The following is a 16,528-nucleotide window of genomic DNA, read 5'->3' on the forward strand; positions in this document are numbered from 1 at the left end:
TTTATACAGAAACAGCTAGTTCGCGTTTCTTCCTAAAATAGCTTTATCCAATGAATATGTACTTAAATACTTACAATTTATTAAGTTTTAGGTTCCCAACAAGCATAAAATAAGTCATTGTTATACTTTCAACGATTTATCATTTATTATAACTATTCAATTTCCTGTTTCCAAGCTAAAACCTTTAATTGCATTTCCCTGTGCAATACAAGATATTTAATCTAGGCCTATAATTATTCATAGATTTTATTCGTTGTGTTACCCCATAATCATCCATTTTATTAACCTACCGCTTTTGTTTAGTGTAAAACTGCATTTCCCAGCGCACCGTGCGTGCGATTAGATTGGAGTCCAGAAGCATCTTTGTAGTCCGGAAGTGCTGCATTCGCTGTTTTGTTGTGGTAGAACGACTTTTGACGTTCTAATCCAGTGAGTTAGTGAATGAATCGGACCCGAGCGCGGTTCGCTTCTGGTTTTTGCACGCGCTTGGTTGTTACTCACATGAGGAGAAATAATTCACGTCAGGATGAAGTGGACAGTTATTGTGCTCACGTGTCAACATAAAGACAGTGTTTATGCCTTCCAGAGAGGTGAGTTCACACATCGTATGTCTTTGCATATTTATTTTAAAAAGCCTTAATCTACGTTAAAGTAATAATGTGAAAAAACTTGTAGACGATAACAAAAAGTACTATGGTATTACCAGAGAATGTCCAATAAGGGGAGAAGTTCCTCTCTCAGTAAACTTCAGGCTTTTGAACTGGTTGCAGTTCCACTCTGGTTCCATATGAGGGCGCTAACAAGGACGAGTGCAGAATGAATGGAGGTCTATGGCGCTATACCCTCAAAATCCACTTTTCTCAGGATATAATTTTTTGTTTAGTAATTTGAATGTTGTATTCGAAAGGAGATGCAAAGAAATTACACATTGCTGGGTGTTATATTTTTTAGAGTCACTTATTTGCTTTAAAAAGTCTTTTAAAATGTCAATGTTGCATACACATTGTACGACCAGAGATACTGCTTTACGGCAATCCTTCAGTCACTTTGGTGCTTTCGCGCTCTGCACTTTCTTTTCTCTCGAGAAAATCGACAACACAGCTGACACAGGTAAACACACGTGCTAGAAGAGTTTTTGTTTTGTTTGTTTCTGGTCCCGCTTCGGATGCCACGATGCCATCAAGCGGTATCTCTGGTCGTAATCAGTCCTTCACTGACCAATCAGCGTTCATTAGCAGAATGCTAGCGTGTTATGGGCAACAACAACTCAACCTGTAAGAAATCGAAAGGACATAAGTACTCGTTCATTCAACTTTCGACCTATAACCCATGTTGAACTTGCAAAACCTACAATCAAATCTGAGATTTCTCAACGGCAATCGGGTGAAAGAGACATATTTAGCCGTCTAGCCCCATAGACTCCCATTCATTCTGCACTCATGGGCGATCGCCCCCAGTGGAACTCTGGTGGAACTACAACCGAAATTCGGTACAATAGGACTTAATAGGGAGTGGCCAGGCTCTCCGTAGACGGGCTCTGGTATTACTCTGGGTTGTTTTGGGGAAACCTCTTCACATTTCCGGGGTTCTCAGAAGGCGGAAGTCTTCATAGTTGAGATGACATGACAGCATATCATTTTTGTATTCCCATATGCTCCAATTGCAAAAAAAAAAAAAAGGAGTTTAAAAGACTTTCAAAAAGAGCGAAAAATATTTTGACACGTTATATTACGCAGTCAGAAGAGAGACTCTTCTGAAATTTGCCACTACTCCCTCAGCCGTAGTAATAGAAACACCCCCTTATCAGTGTTGTTTCGTTTTTACTTCATTTACTCCCAATGTAATAAAACGCAAAAGTATACCGTTATACGTATATAAAATATATATATATATGAAAAACCATACTAGATTTGAGATGTTGATAACTGGAAACGCGTCATTAATGTCTGTGAAAATGGCCCATGTTATCTTTAGGCATTTGCAATGGTAATACCACTGTATTCTCGGAAGTATCGTGAAGTATTATATAAATCTAAGGGTTCATGAATTTAGGTGCCAAATGATGTACTGTAAGTAACATGGTATCTAATGCCATCACCGCATGTACTTTGTTGTATGTGGGTCTACCACACATTAACAGATCTCCACACCAGGTTCAGGTGGATCTCATGGAGGTGTGTGTGTGTGTGTGTTTCAGAGCTGGAGGTGCGTCAGAAGCGCGGTGTCCTTCCGGCTGATGCCCTGCTGCTGACGGTTCCTGACCCAAACGCCCGGCTGGGCAGCGGCGGGGCCACACTGAACGCCCTGCTGGTGACTGCAGAACACCTGAGTGCTAGAGCTGGATACAGCGTGAGCTTCACTTATGGATTCTCTCTTTCTCTCTCTCTCTCTCTTTCTGTGTGTGTGTGTGTGTGTGTGTGTGTGTGCAGATGGCTGGAGGTTCGGGGAGAAATCCTGCAGGATTGCCAAAGGAATTTCTAGAACCTAAAGGATTCAAGTGGGATGAAATAGATCCTTAAAGATTTAAATATGACCCTTTTAGATCGTATAAGATAGATTTATCATTATTAGTTTGTCAAGATCAACAAGATCCTCAAAAAAGTTATTAGCAATACTGTAGACACCACTGGCCACAAGTCACAAATCACAAGAGATTTTTTTTAATGCTTTTGAAAGAAGTCTCTTCTGCTCACCAAGACTGCATTTTATGAAATATTATTACAATTCAACATAACTTTTCTAATTTAATATATTTTAAAATGTAAATAATTCCTGAGATCAAAGCTGAATTTTCAGCATCATTACTCCAGTCTTCAGTGTCACATGATCCTTCCGTAATCATTCTAATATGATTTAGTGCTAAATTATTATTATTATTATTATTATTATTATTATTATGATATTATGATCATATAGGGATTGTCAAAGTTTTTTTTTCTTTTTTTTTTTCCGTCAATCTACTGAATTTTTCGTCAACGATACCAGGGACACCGAAACACCGGGGAACATGAAATTTGGTGGGCATGTAGCCCCACTAGACTTTTATGGAAAAATTTCGTTTGGTCCCCGGGGGCCACCCCCCCCCCCCCCCGCGCTGGGCCCCCCCAAACCCAAAAAATGCAGTTTTTCCTAAATAACTACTTGAACCGTGGAACCGAGGATGAAGAAATTTTTATGGTATGTTGGTCTTAAGGGCCCACATCTACCTAGCCCATAATCACTCATTTGTGATTTGCAAGCATGCACACACACTGACATCCACACGCACAGACACACACCCATACACACACATACAAATCCACATGCACAGACACACACACACAAACACACATGCGCACACACAAACACACACACACACACACACACACACAGACAGACATGCACATACTACTACTTTTTTTAGGTATATACATAAACACGCAATACAGCCAAATTGCTCCACGTCATTTATTTTTGTGGAAAGCCAGTGCAGGCCTGAGCGGCGGTCATATTTTGTACCGCCATGCGGTACATCTAGTTATTATTACGTTTTTGCTGCTTAACATTTTTGTGGAAACAATGATAATTTTTTTTTACAGGATTCTTTGATAAATAGAAAGTTCAATGAACTGCATTTATTTTGAAATATAAATCTTTTTTACAACATTATTAATATTTTTACTGTCACTTTTAATCATTTTAATGCATCCTTACTGAATACAAATACATTTCTTTATTATTTTATTATTATTATTATTGTAACATAATATATATGTAGTTACCCCACATTTTTGATGGGAGTGTCTCATTGTCTTCACAAAAATATGAAGCAGCACAACTGTTTTCAACATTGATATTAATAAGACATGTTTCTTGACATATTAGAATGATTTCTGAAGGATCATGTGACACTGAAGACTGGAGTAATGATGCTGAAAATTCATCTTTGATCTCAGGAATAAATTACTTTCTAGAATATATTAAAATAAAAACACATAATTATTTAAAATTGTTCTAACATTTCACAATATTTACTTGTTTTACTGTATTTCTGATCAAATAAATGCAGCCTCGGTGAGCAGGTGCTTTTTTCAAAGCATTAAAACATTTTTTATTATTGGTAGTGTACATTCTTCAGTATTTTAGACTAGTGAATGAATTGTGAATTTCGTTTGTTTATTCAGCTCTATAATATCTCAATGTTCTGATAAATGATCAGAATACAGTTTTAAACATACTTCAACACCCTTAAACGTGTGTTTGTGTTTAGGTGGTGAACGCAGATGTTCTGGATGAAGCTCATATTCTCATCCTTCACACGGTCTGTAATAAAAACAAAAAGCATTTTCGAAGAAGATGATTCTCAGATGTGTGCTAATAGGTGTGTGTTTTTAGGGCAGGGATTTCCCGTGGGACGGCTGCAGCAGGGCTTTCTGCTGGATGCCCGTACAGAGATCAGATGCTGTCGAAGGAGCCGTTTGCTGCTTAGACCTGCTGCTGGATTGTCTGTCCACAAAGGTGAGCGTAAAAAAAACACACAGTTATGCACACACAGATGTACATGAATGCATACACCACTCTCTCTATATGTAATGCAATGAGGTGAGTGTATTAAGATGCAAATGCACATTTAGTGAAACATCCTGTTCCAGATTTGCGCTGGATCTCCGCCGGGCGTTTGGGTGTGCGGCACTGACATGATCCTGAACATTCCAACACGACAGCGTGAGCTAACATTATACAATCACACATCTAATGCACAAACAAAATGTCTCAAAAAGCATTCGATTTTTTCTGATTGTGATATATAAAGTCTCAATTAGCTTTTTATATTTTTACACACAGACAAATCAACAGTGTACAGCTTCAAAAACACTTCAGCAAGGAGTTTTTACTGTTGAATTTGATCAATATCTTCACCCCGTTTCTTTACAGTGTTTTCATGGGACGGGTTCTCTGGGGTTCAGGTTGTGGCGTTGCCAGGTGACGCTTGTTTTGCTCTTAATCATGGCGTATATCTCACAGATGCAGAGGTGCGTTATTCAGAATTAGGGTTCATTTGTTTTTTAATTGTTGCATTTGTTTCATTATCTGAGAAATTTTTAATTATTGCTTTTACAGAACAGAGTATGTAACATTATCTATAAGGGCTCAAAGGAGAAGATCAGCCTTGCCGCACTACCTGATGGGAAAGTACCCATGGTATGAATTTGATGGTGTCTATATTTGTCACTTAAAACATGATTTTGACTCACAGCTCATAGTCATACTTTTGTTTTACATGACTGTTTTCCAGCCTTTCTTTTATCATGAGAATTAAACAGGCTAGTTTTAGTACTGTACCTTTAAGACTTTTATATAAAAATGAAACAAACAAATTGGTTATGATCGGCTTACTGGTAAAAATAGTTTTATATTTATTAAAATATGTCTCTTATGCTTACCAAGGCTGCATTTATTTTATCAAAATACTGTACAACATTTTAACATTGTGAAATAATTGTAATACAATTCAAAATAACTGTTTTCTATTTGAATATGTTTTAAAATGTAATTTATTCCTGTGATCAAAGCTGAATTTTACTCCAGTCTTCAGTGTCACATGATCCTTCAGAAAGCATTCTAATATGATGATTTGCTGTTCAAGAAACATTTCTTATTATTATCAATGCTGAAAACAGTTGTGCTTTATATCTTGTGGAAACTGTGATACATTTTTCAAGATTCTTTAATGAAAAGAGAGTTCAATGAACAGCATTAATTTGAAATCATATGCAACATTATAAATATCTTCACTGTTACTTTTGGTCAATTTGATCTGTCCTTGCTGAATAAAAAAATATGTATGCCCTTTAAATGCACATATTTGTCTACTATATATATATATATATATATATATATATATATATATACAGTATATATGTCAACTATATGTCACTGTCTAAATTAAAAACAAATTCTACAAATAATTTAAAAAAGTCTTCCTAAAAGTATCCGTGTGGTGTTCAGGTGTCTGGGCTGGTGTTTTTCTCGAGGGCTGTTGCAGAGAAACTCCTGCAGACTCATGTTACGTCACCGCTGGACGGCTGTACGTATCTTGGCATGGATTCAGGAGCTCCACCGCTTGAGGTAATCGCACACTACATGGTTTTCTTTCTCAGATTCTCAGATCCCACTCTCACTTTTCTTGCTCTCTTGCAGATATCTCTCTTTCTGGATATTCTGGTGTGCCTTTGCTCTGACCTGACAGAGCATGAGTTCATCAATGGAGAGAGAGCAGGCTGCAGCTCGTCCTCCGGGCCTCAGGGGGCAGCAGTGAGGAGCGGCCGCGCTGTGCTGTGGAGGACGCTTAGAGGAGCCAACATCTCTATGTGTACTCTTGCTCTTTTCTGCTCTAATGTCACTAAATTAGAATTTAACATCAGAGTGTGTTTGCGTGGATGTGTTGAGAATGGAATACTTGCATATTGCATAGTGTATACTGTGCATAGTGCAATGACAAATGTTTCAAACATGTTTTTATACATTTAAGTGACCTCGTTACATACATTCAACTCACCATGCACCCTCATTGTGCCTTTGTCTCAAATGTAAATATGGTTCGCATTTAGATAAAAACTGAATTTCGCATTTTAATCCAATTTTCTAAAATGTGTTTCACATACAGTCAAATAATGAGTCAAGAAGATATGTTTAAAGTCACTGCTATTACTTCCAGTGGATTAATCACACACAGGAAATAAAAGGTTAGGTGCAGTGCATTGTGGGATTCAGTTCTCAGTGCGATATTACTCTTTATACTTAACATTTTGGCCTTGCATACTGAAAATTCACATGCTGTTCTGATGTAACTTTTGTTCATTGCCAGTGTACATCCCAGAGGGCCGCTATGATTATTTGACTCAGTCGGGCCGAGAACATGTCGTCCGTCTGACAGAATCTGGATCAGAGACGATGATTCTGTCTCATATTCAGGTGGGAAATGTTGTGAACGTAATCTCTGAGATATTTATTAGTAAAGTCAGTTATCATAAATGCTTTGCTCTTTCTGTTTTAAAGGAAGTGAAGTGTGTGTCAGAAGGCAGCAGGGTGATTAATAGCGTGTTGGAAGGAGATGTTCGTGTGTCAGCAGGAGCTGTAGTGCAGCACTGCCACCTACAGGTCTGGAGGATTTGTCAAATATTTAAAGAAAAGGAAATGAAAACCAACTTGACCGTACTGTTTTTCTTACAGATAATCCTGTTTCACTTTGAAATATGCCACATTATGGAAGCGAAATTTCTTATGAATGTTTCATGTTGAATAAGTAAATCTTGTGAGTAATAATACAATTATCAAAATGTTTCAATTTCAATTAAAGGGTCCAGTCCAGGTGCATTCTGGGTGCCTGCTGTCAGGGCTTGATTTGACCTCATCATCCTGCATTCAACGTCTACCTCTATCCAGTGACATCATCATTCAGGGTCATCGAGTGATGCTTGGAGAGTTAAAGTTAACTGTGTACACAGCGTTTGGAGCTCATGATCATTTAGAGGTGAGTTTAGAGTTTTTACCCGTTCATTTAACAGATGCTTTTATCCAAAGCCACTTACAATTGAGTGAGTTCTGTGTATTTGTTCTGAAGAACAAATTTAAATAATTTATGCTAGTTTTGTGCTTTATTATATGGTATTGTAATTACACACAGGCTCATGCTGATGATGTTACGGCTTCATTCCTTAATCAAAAATGGAGTGAGTTTTACAGTCGGACTGGAATACAGTAAGAAACTTCTACACTCATACCTCACTCAGACTTTAGACTAAAGGTTTGATCTATCTTTCTGTTTGTTTTGCTTCGACTGAGACTGTCTTATCCAGGGCCTGTGATATGATTTGTGGAGAAAATTTTATCAGGAAAGATTACACTAACATTTTTTCCCCTAATCTGTAATGCACAGTTTTATGGCTAGTAAAAAAAAGAATTCTGGTTCCTACATTTTTTCGTCACCTTTGGCAGTTTTGGCAAAAAGTTTTAGGCCCTGGTCACAGCATCATATAGTGTGTCTAAAATATGTGTGTGTGTGTGTGTTTGTGTGTGTGTGTGTGTGTTTGTGTGTGTTAAAGGCCTCTGGACCTTTGGGGACCTGAGAGGACCGAGTCATGCTGTCTGCTGGACGCCCGATTGTTCCCAGTGTTCATGCCCCGTTCAGGACCCGTTGGACTGGAGGGTGTTTGTTGGCTTCTGGGCGGTGCTGGTGTGCGGGACAGCTGGAAGGAAGCCTGGAGACTCTCGCTCAGGGATATTGTGATCCTGACGGACCAGCAGACGGAGCTGCGCTGGAGAGAGGAGCTGTTCTTCAGCGTGGGTCGACGAAGAGCCGTTGACGCTCTGCAAGGCCACACGGATCTCAATCTACTGCCATTCTTCAGAGCAGCAGCGCTGGCCGGCCAGCAGGAGGCGCTACTACAGGCGCTAGATTCGGGTGAGGAGCAAAAGATGAGAAATGGTTCACATCTGTTAAGTTCTAAGGGCACTAATATTGAGTCTCTTTGCTCAGTTGCTGCAAACAGCAGTGGTGATCTGGGAGTCGCGGCTCGTTGTCTGGCCTGTATCGCAGATGTTCTTGGCTGTCTGGCGGGCGAGGGTAAAGGCGGTTTACGCAGCGGACCAGCGGCCAATCCATCATGGGCTCCTGCTTTTAAACTCCTAGAGGACGGAAACTTACCCGCTGGAGTCCAAGAACTGGCTAATCAAAGAAAACACTGGCTCAGCAGGTCAGAACTCATAGATTTTTTTGTTTTGTTTTTTAAGTGTAAAAATTTGACAAAAAATTTATTAAAAATGTAAGGCCCTGATGTGCTTAGAGCAAAATCGAAGTGTATTTTTTTAATGAATGGAAAGCGCACAGCACATATTTACATATTCATCTGAACGCTCTGTTTACTAACATTATATCGCTGGTCCCATATTTCATGACTTCTTTTTACCCCTAAGCAAAGAACAAATAGAACTTTGCCATGAGTATTTCAGGGCCTTTAAAGTGAGATGCTTTCAGATTTGTCATTGCTCTCTAAAGGCCAGATTTGTTGGTGCGAGCCGCCAGGCATTATGAGGGGGCGGGACAGATACTGCTGCGGAAGGCAGTGATGTCAGCGCGCCAGTTTGTGTTCATTGGTCGAGGAGAGATGCCGCCGATGGGCGAGTGGCAGGAAGTGGAGTGTCCCGCTCGACTGGATCTGTCAGGTGAGAACAGCATTCTTCAGTTCAACTGTACAGCAGGAAATCTGATCAGAGTTTATGTTTGACGGTGCTGTGTGACGGGAAGTTTGGAAAAACAGTTAAAAAAAACTTTGAATTTTGAACTATAGATAGAACTATAAATAGATTCACTAATGTTCGAAAGTTTGGGGCAGTACAGTTTATTTGAAAAAAATATATACTTTTTAATGTCAAATATTTGCTGTTGTTTTGAACTTGTTTTGAAAAATATTAAGCAGCTCAACTACTTTTCAACTGATAATAATAAGAAATGTATTTTGAGAAGCAAATCAGCATATTAGAATGATTTCTGAAGGATCATGTGACACTGATGACTGGAGTAATGATGCTAAAAATTAAGCTTTGATCACAGAAATACAATTTTAAAATGCATTAAAATATAAAACTTTTTTTTTTTAATTGATCATATTTTACAGTATTACTTTTTTACTGTAGTTTTAATTAAATAAATGCAGCCTTGGTGAGCAAAAGAGACTTTTCAAAAACATAAAAAAAAATCTTACCAACCCCAAACTTTTAAAAAAGTATTGTAGATGTAGTTTATCTATTTCATTGTATTTGATAATTTAACTTTGTGTGCTAGAATACATCATTTTCCAGAATGCATTACCTGTGTTAAATTTCTTTGAATTGCAATTCAGTAAATTCTTCCTGTCATAAACGTATCAAAACACAGCTTTAACTCAAAACAATTCAGATTTCATAGTGTCTTTCACACTGCTGAAAGTGTGTGTTTGAATACGTCACAGGAGGCTGGAGTGACACTCCTCCTATTGCGTTTGAACACGGTGGACTGGTGGTCAATGTGGCCGTCAAGGTGGATGGAAAACGTCCGATTGGAGCTCGAGTTCGACGCGTTCCAAAGCCTCATCTGCTGTTGGTCAGCGCCAGCGGTGAACCGTCCTGCAGCTTCTCCACAGAAACACTCTGTGAGGATCTTACTGACCTGGAGGACTATTGCCAACCTCACGCTCCAGGTCAGAGAACATGTGTCATCATATACTGTAAGGTGCAATATAAAACATTTCTGTTCTTGAGAATGTTTTATTTTATTGTAGGTGCCCTGCTGAAAGCCGTGTGTGTGTGCAGTGAGCTGGTGTGTTTATCGTCTCCTGTCTCTCTGAAAGAGCAGTTGTTGCAGCGCTGGGGAGGCGGACTGGAGATCCACAGCTGGTCTTCACTGCCACATGGTTCTGGTCTCGGTGAGTGGGAGTTACTTTTGATTGAATCTCTTCACTGTTTAAATGTGCAGTAATTCTTGTTTTGGAATAAACACATAAAATATCTTTTGTACAAATGGGAAAAATGTGCATAAGAAAGATCAGAAGCAATAACAGTAATGTGTAATTGCATATAGATAAATTATTAATAATTATATATATTAACATAGTAGCAAAAATAATATTAATATAAAATAAAATTTATGATTATACATGCTAATACAAATAATAATTGATATATTATTTTATATTTTATAATATAATATTTACGTAAATATATAAATGATTTGTATAACAAATGTATAATCATAGATTTAAGTTTTATTGTATAATAATAATAATAGGAATAATAATTTTTATTATGTGAATTAATTTATTATAAATGTATAATCTTCCACTTTATTATATGTATTAATATTTATTCAATTTTATTATTACTTTGTAAATATATTAATTTGTATAGCAAATGTATATCATCAATTTCACTATATTGTATTTTATCACATTTATTTTATAATAATAATAATTATTGAAATGTTTATTTTATATAACAATTTGTATATCCATTTTACTTTATTATGTATTTAATATTTTTTGTTTTAATAGATGTTGTATGTTGGATCACACAAAATTGAAATCAATTAATTAATTTTAATTAAATTATAATTAAAGTGTATATGTGTGTGTGTGTGTGTGTAGGCACCAGCAGTATTCTGGCAGGTGCAGCTCTTGCAGCAGTTTACAGATGTACGGGACGAAGCTTCGACACAAACTCTCTCATTCATGATGTTCTTTACCTGGAGCAGATCCTCACCACCGGTACAAGAGACGCTTTCATTCTTTTATTATAACGGGATGCATCACTTTCTTTTTAGAGTAATATAGGGTTTCACTGAGCTGTAAAGCTCGATCAGGCAGATGCTGTTATATTTGCTGCTGTTTTAGGTGGTGGATGGCAGGATCAGGTTGGCGGGCTGTTTGGAGGAGTGAAGCTGGCTCGATCTGCAGCTCAGTTACCGCTGAGAGTGGAAGTAGAACAGCTCTCTCTTCCTCAACACTTCCAGTCTGTCCTGCAGCAGCATCTTCTTCTGGTTTACACTGGAAAGACGCGTTTAGCACGGAACCTGCTGCAGGTACGAGCGGCTAAAGGTGACGGTCAGACTTCATGAACGCTGTGTTGTGTGTCACTGGATCACTGTGTGTGTGTGTGTGTGTGTGTGTGTGTGTGTGTGTGTGTGTGTGTGCAGGACGTGGTGCGGAGCTGGTATGCGCGTTTACCCTCCATCGTACAGAACGCAGAGCAGCTGGTGACCAATGCAGAGGAGTGTGCTGAAGCCTGCAGAGAGGGTGAGAGAGAGACACACACACACAAACACACACACACATAGGCCAGATTCGAATGGGCTCTTTGATCTCTTTCTCTCAGGATCTCTCCTCAGGTTGGGGGAGTGTATGGACACATACTGGCAGCAGAAGAAGCTGATGGCTCCAGGCTGTGAGCCGGCGGCGGTGAGATCCATGATGAACGCTCTTCAGCCGCTGAGTTTAGGACAGAGTCTGGCAGGAGCAGGAGGAGGAGGATTCCTGTTCTTACTCACCCGTGAACCTCAGCAGAAGAAACCAGTGACAGAGATTCTCTCAAACATACAGGTGAGAGTCAGAGAAACTGGTTCAGCCGCTACAGAATGAGAACATGTGAAGCAGAATGGCTGTTTTAACCCCTTTCTAAACCGATATATGTAGAAGCTCTTCTCTCAGAATGATTCAATATATGCAATTTAAACTGGTTGCTGAAAGACCTGTGTGTTTTAGTGTCCTAGTAAAAACTGAAAAACATAAATGGTGAAAGTAAAATGTATTTTATAAATAGTGTTGGTCCTGCTGTTGTTTTGACAGGGCATTGGTTCCTTCAGTGTTCATTCAGTGGAGCTGGATATGGACGGGATCTCAGTCATTCAGAAGAGCTCTGAACATCCTGAACAACAGCAGACGACAAAAATATGAGTGCCTTCACAACTAAACTGATATTATTTCTGTTAATGTAATAATACATTTCTTTCATAGAATTATGAATAAAAGATTTTTTAATGTATCAAATTTGAAAAATGCATAATGACATTTAGGTTTACTCTGTACTAAATGTATAAAATATATATATTATTTTTATTTTATTTTTATTCAGCACCTACTGTGCTGTGTGTTCTCAGACCTTTGCAACTTTTACTAGTTTTTTATTTTTAGTAAAATCAAATTTTGAAATTCATTTTATCAGATGAAGATTAAATAATTTCTGCCCACTTCCTGCTGTGAAGTGTTCTTTTTCATGATGTCTTTTCATTATGATGGTGTTAAGAGTTGTAACCTTTAAAAAATAAGCTACTATCAATTGAAACAACAGCAAACAGCTTAGCTGCCTTGAAAATAACCTTTACACCTATAGACACGCGGAAGGGGCTTATTATACATAAATGGTACGCTATATTTAAACTACATTTATTATATATATTAATATACTATATTTATGCTATACAGTTAATTATACATTACGCGTTCTGAGCTTTTATCCGGGGCACTAAGTTCGCATACGCACTGAACGGACCAATCTGCGCAATTTGACTGAAACCCGGTTTATTTAATTGTGCATTAGTGGCGATTTGCGCGCGTCGCGCGACGCTGATGATAACATTTTAATTTTAATTCTAATTTATAATGCTTTATAATGCTATGGAGAAAGTCAAACGTGATCTAAAACAGGCAAAAAAAAAAAAAAAAAAACTGATGAAAAGAGGAGAAAACATCACACTGCAGCATAAACATAAATTAGAAAGCTTTTTAAACTACTTTTGACCACCTTTACTAGAATTGATCACGTTCTATTGTATTTATTGTGGTATAAATTGTATTTATATTTAATAACTTGTTGTAGAATTTATAATAGATCTGTGCTAAGTGGGGTGTTTCCGGAAATTTGGAAGCAGTCTAAAATTATACCTTTAGTGAAAGATGATAGATTAGGTCTCACCGAATCAAATTGTAGACCAATTAACATTCTCCCTATATTGAGCAAAATATTTGAAAAGTTACTTTTTAATCAAATGATGCAGTATTTTGTATCAAATAATTTGCTCTCCAATTCACAGCATGCTTATAAGCCAGGACTCTCCACTAACACTGCATTGGTACAAATGGTAGACCAGTGGCTAACTTTTATAGATGACAAAAAGCTTGTGGGTGCTGTGCTGCTGGATTTCACAGCAGCTTTTGATATTATTGACCATGACATTTTACTGTCTAAGCTTAAGTGCTATGGGTTTTCACATCAGTCTGTGTCCTTGATACGCAGTTATCTCTCTGGTAGAAGTCAGCGGGTATTTTTTAATGGGAGCTTTTCTGATTGTAAACAGTTGTCATGTGGTATTCCTCAGGGCAGCTGTTTGGGTCCATTGTTGTTTTCTGTGTTTGTTAATGACCTGTCACATGCTGTTTCAAGAGCAGATGTTGTACTTTATGCAGATGATGCTACAATGTTTTATGCATCACCTACAATAACTGACATAAGTTGCACCTTGCAGAATGAACTTAATGCCATTACAAATTGGGTGAACCTTAATAAATTAGCTCTCAATAGATCTAAAACTAAATGTATAGTCTTTGGTACTAAACGTATGCTTGGCAAGCCTTGCAATTTAAATCTAATTATTGATACATCTGTGGTAGAACAGGTGAGTCAGACTAAACTCTTGGGTGTGAAGCTGGATAGTCAGCTCTCTTGGGCTGATCAGATTGACCACATTGTGTCTAAAATGGCCAAAGGCATTGCTTTTTCCCGGAGATGTTCAGTATATTGTCCACCCTTAGTTATGAAAACGGTTGTCCAGTCTTTAGTTCTGTCACATCTGGGGTACTGCCCAGTAATTTGGTCCAGTGCTGCAAAGGGACATCTGAAAAAATTACAAATTGTTCAGAACAGACCCGCAAGAGTAGCCCTTGGTGGCTCTTTTCGCTCCAGTGTGGATAAAATGCATACCTGTTTGGGTTGGCTAAAAGTGGAGGATAAACTTAATATAAGTCTTCTCTGTTATATGCACAATGCTCTATTTAAAAACAATCCAAAATCTTTTGTAGACAAATTGGTTTTTAGTGGGTATTGTCACGGACATGTCACGCGTCAGGTGAGCTCAGGTGTGTTAGTGGTTCCATCTGCAAGGTCCAATTGTATGACAAGAACAGTTTTAGTTAGATCGTCATCTGCTTAGAATAAATTGGACTTAAGAACAAGGCATATATCCAACATAATTATGTCATTTTAAGAAGACTCTAAAACAGATGACAATTAATAGTATTACACCAGTTAATTTGTGATTGTTATAGGTATTGACATTTTAAATGCTGTATGTGCGTGAATGTGTATATGTGGATAAATGTATATGTGTGATTATGTTATATGTATGTTATATTTATGTATGTTATATTTGTGTATTTTAACTGTACACATGTTTCAGCACTTTTATGGGCCCCAGGAAGACTAGCAACCACATTGTGGAAGCTAATGGGGATCCAAATAAATAAACAAATAAACAAATAATAGGATTATCTGTTAAGGGAAAATATTTTCACTAAAGATGAACTGTGGCATGTTGTAGCTATGGTTTTTCTGCTATGTGGTGATGCTATTTTTCATAACAAATGCAAAAAGCAAGCAGTAAAAGTGTCTCACACAAACTGTAAACAAGTGGACATTTTTTTATTTTATAAAAACAGCTTATTTTACGAGTGAATCAAATAAATAGCTTATTTTACGAATTTTTTAATCTCAGAATCAGGCTATTCGATTAAAAAAAGAAAAGAAAAAGAAAAAGGTTAACATTGGCCTTAGCATGGTAATGAGCTATTTTACTATCTATGGTAATGAGGAGCCACCAATGGTCTCACCTGTAATTATAACCTTATTGTAACAAATGCTGTTAAACAATTACAAGAACTATGTTACTTTTACATAAGGCCAAGTAAGAGCTTTAAAATCTGGACCACCTTGAATTATTGACTAACAACTGGTTTTCCCCATGTGTAAAATGTGTTCTATTAATGACAGATGTTTGGAAAACCTGGCCTTCAGATATTCCAAGAGATGACAGGAAATTAAAATTTTCAGAATAGGACATTTTAAGTAACGGACTTTAAGTAAAATTCTGTCAAACTAATAGGGTTGTAGGTGCTTAAATTATATAAAATACATAGGCTATAATACCTATCCTATGTAAACGAGTAATTGTTTACTAGGCGTACTTTATGTTATCAGTAAACGTCGCATGGATGATGGATACCACAAAACACCATTTTGCATTTCCAATGTTCAAACCAAAACTACGCACTTGGAAACGCCTCATGTTTTTCGCTGTTCTGAAGCTCCAGGAAGAGTGGACAGGTGTCGTGCCGAAAAGTGATGGTCCGCCGAAAATTGATTGCCGTCCGCGGGAGCGCGCGCAGCGTGTTAAAGCTGTATCGCCCAGTCCCTTTACGACTACAGCTGCTTTTATGTGGATCAAACAGACATGACTTGCAAATAAACATCAGCTTATGTCCGTGGTAATAGTGATTGAAGCCTAAAAGTGACTGAAGCCTCTACTTATTGATTGAAAGGTTATTTCTGCACTGAAATTAGTTGATTATATTCATGAGGGTTAGCCTATATTTGACTGATATAACCAACCCGTTCTCATCTCAGGGCGTCATATAAGGCCGTTTTGTCACGTCCTTCGGCGTTTTCTGCCCACGCATATAGCACCCTTTTCCGTATAGATGACACGCACATGGCTTTCAACCAACTTCAATGTAAAACCATCCGAGAAGTTAACAAACAGCTGTAGAGTTTTGTTAACTAAGTTATCCTCTAAAGTTGTCTTTTAGAGATGAAGTTTACCCTCTGTTTTCAGGCAGGGAAGATTAACATTATAGGTTAATATTGTTTATCCTCTGCTTTGCCAGGGAAGTGTTTCATCCTCTTGCTAGAGAAGGTTTTATCCTTTATAAAGTTAGGGAAGACTTAGCATCAAGTGCTAATATGTTGT

At 37.7% G+C, this 16,528-nt stretch overlaps 1 protein-coding gene across 2 annotated transcripts; it reads left to right on the forward strand.

Annotated features, from left to right (window-relative positions):
• The first annotated feature begins 322 nt into the window (after window positions 1-322).
• Window positions 323-14,973, forward strand: fcsk (fucose kinase). Of its 2 annotated transcripts, XM_084398058.1 has the most exons (23): window positions 323-590; window positions 2,198-2,349; window positions 4,250-4,300; window positions 4,375-4,497; window positions 4,632-4,704; window positions 4,915-5,012; window positions 5,101-5,181; window positions 5,989-6,108; window positions 6,181-6,352; window positions 6,848-6,954; window positions 7,039-7,140; window positions 7,340-7,513; window positions 7,667-7,740; window positions 8,085-8,443; window positions 8,519-8,735; window positions 9,038-9,204; window positions 9,990-10,217; window positions 10,299-10,442; window positions 11,160-11,279; window positions 11,406-11,593; window positions 11,708-11,807; window positions 11,887-12,110; window positions 12,357-14,973. In XM_084398058.1, exons 1-23 carry the CDS (start codon window positions 527-529, stop codon window positions 12,462-12,464), a joined length of 3,246 nt encoding a protein of 1,081 aa, XP_084254184.1. In that variant the 5' UTR covers window positions 323-526; the 3' UTR covers window positions 12,465-14,973. The 2 variants fall into 2 exon arrangements, with proteins under 2 accessions (XP_084254184.1, XP_084254185.1); XM_084398059.1 differs by lacking the exons at window positions 323-590; window positions 2,198-2,349 and adding an exon at window positions 2,420-2,497.
• The last annotated feature ends 1,555 nt before the right edge of the window (window positions 14,974-16,528 follow it).

Source organism: Rutilus rutilus, assembly GCF_951802725.1.
Source record: "Rutilus rutilus genome assembly, chromosome: 23".
Lineage (NCBI taxonomy): Eukaryota > Metazoa > Chordata > Actinopteri > Cypriniformes > Leuciscidae > Rutilus > Rutilus rutilus.

Excerpts from the sequence above, each read along its gene's own strand:
- fcsk (XM_084398058.1), top strand. The coding sequence starts at position 527 with ATGAAGTGGACAGTTATTGTGCTCACGTGTCAACATAAAGACAGTGTT. Across the intron at positions 6,109-6,180 it reads CAGGAGCTCCACCGCTTGAG|ATATCTCTCTTTCTGGATAT; the intron begins GTAATCGCACAC and ends GCTCTCTTGCAG. Across the intron at positions 7,141-7,339 it reads TGCAGCACTGCCACCTACAG|GGTCCAGTCCAGGTGCATTC; the intron begins GTCTGGAGGATT and ends TTTCAATTAAAG.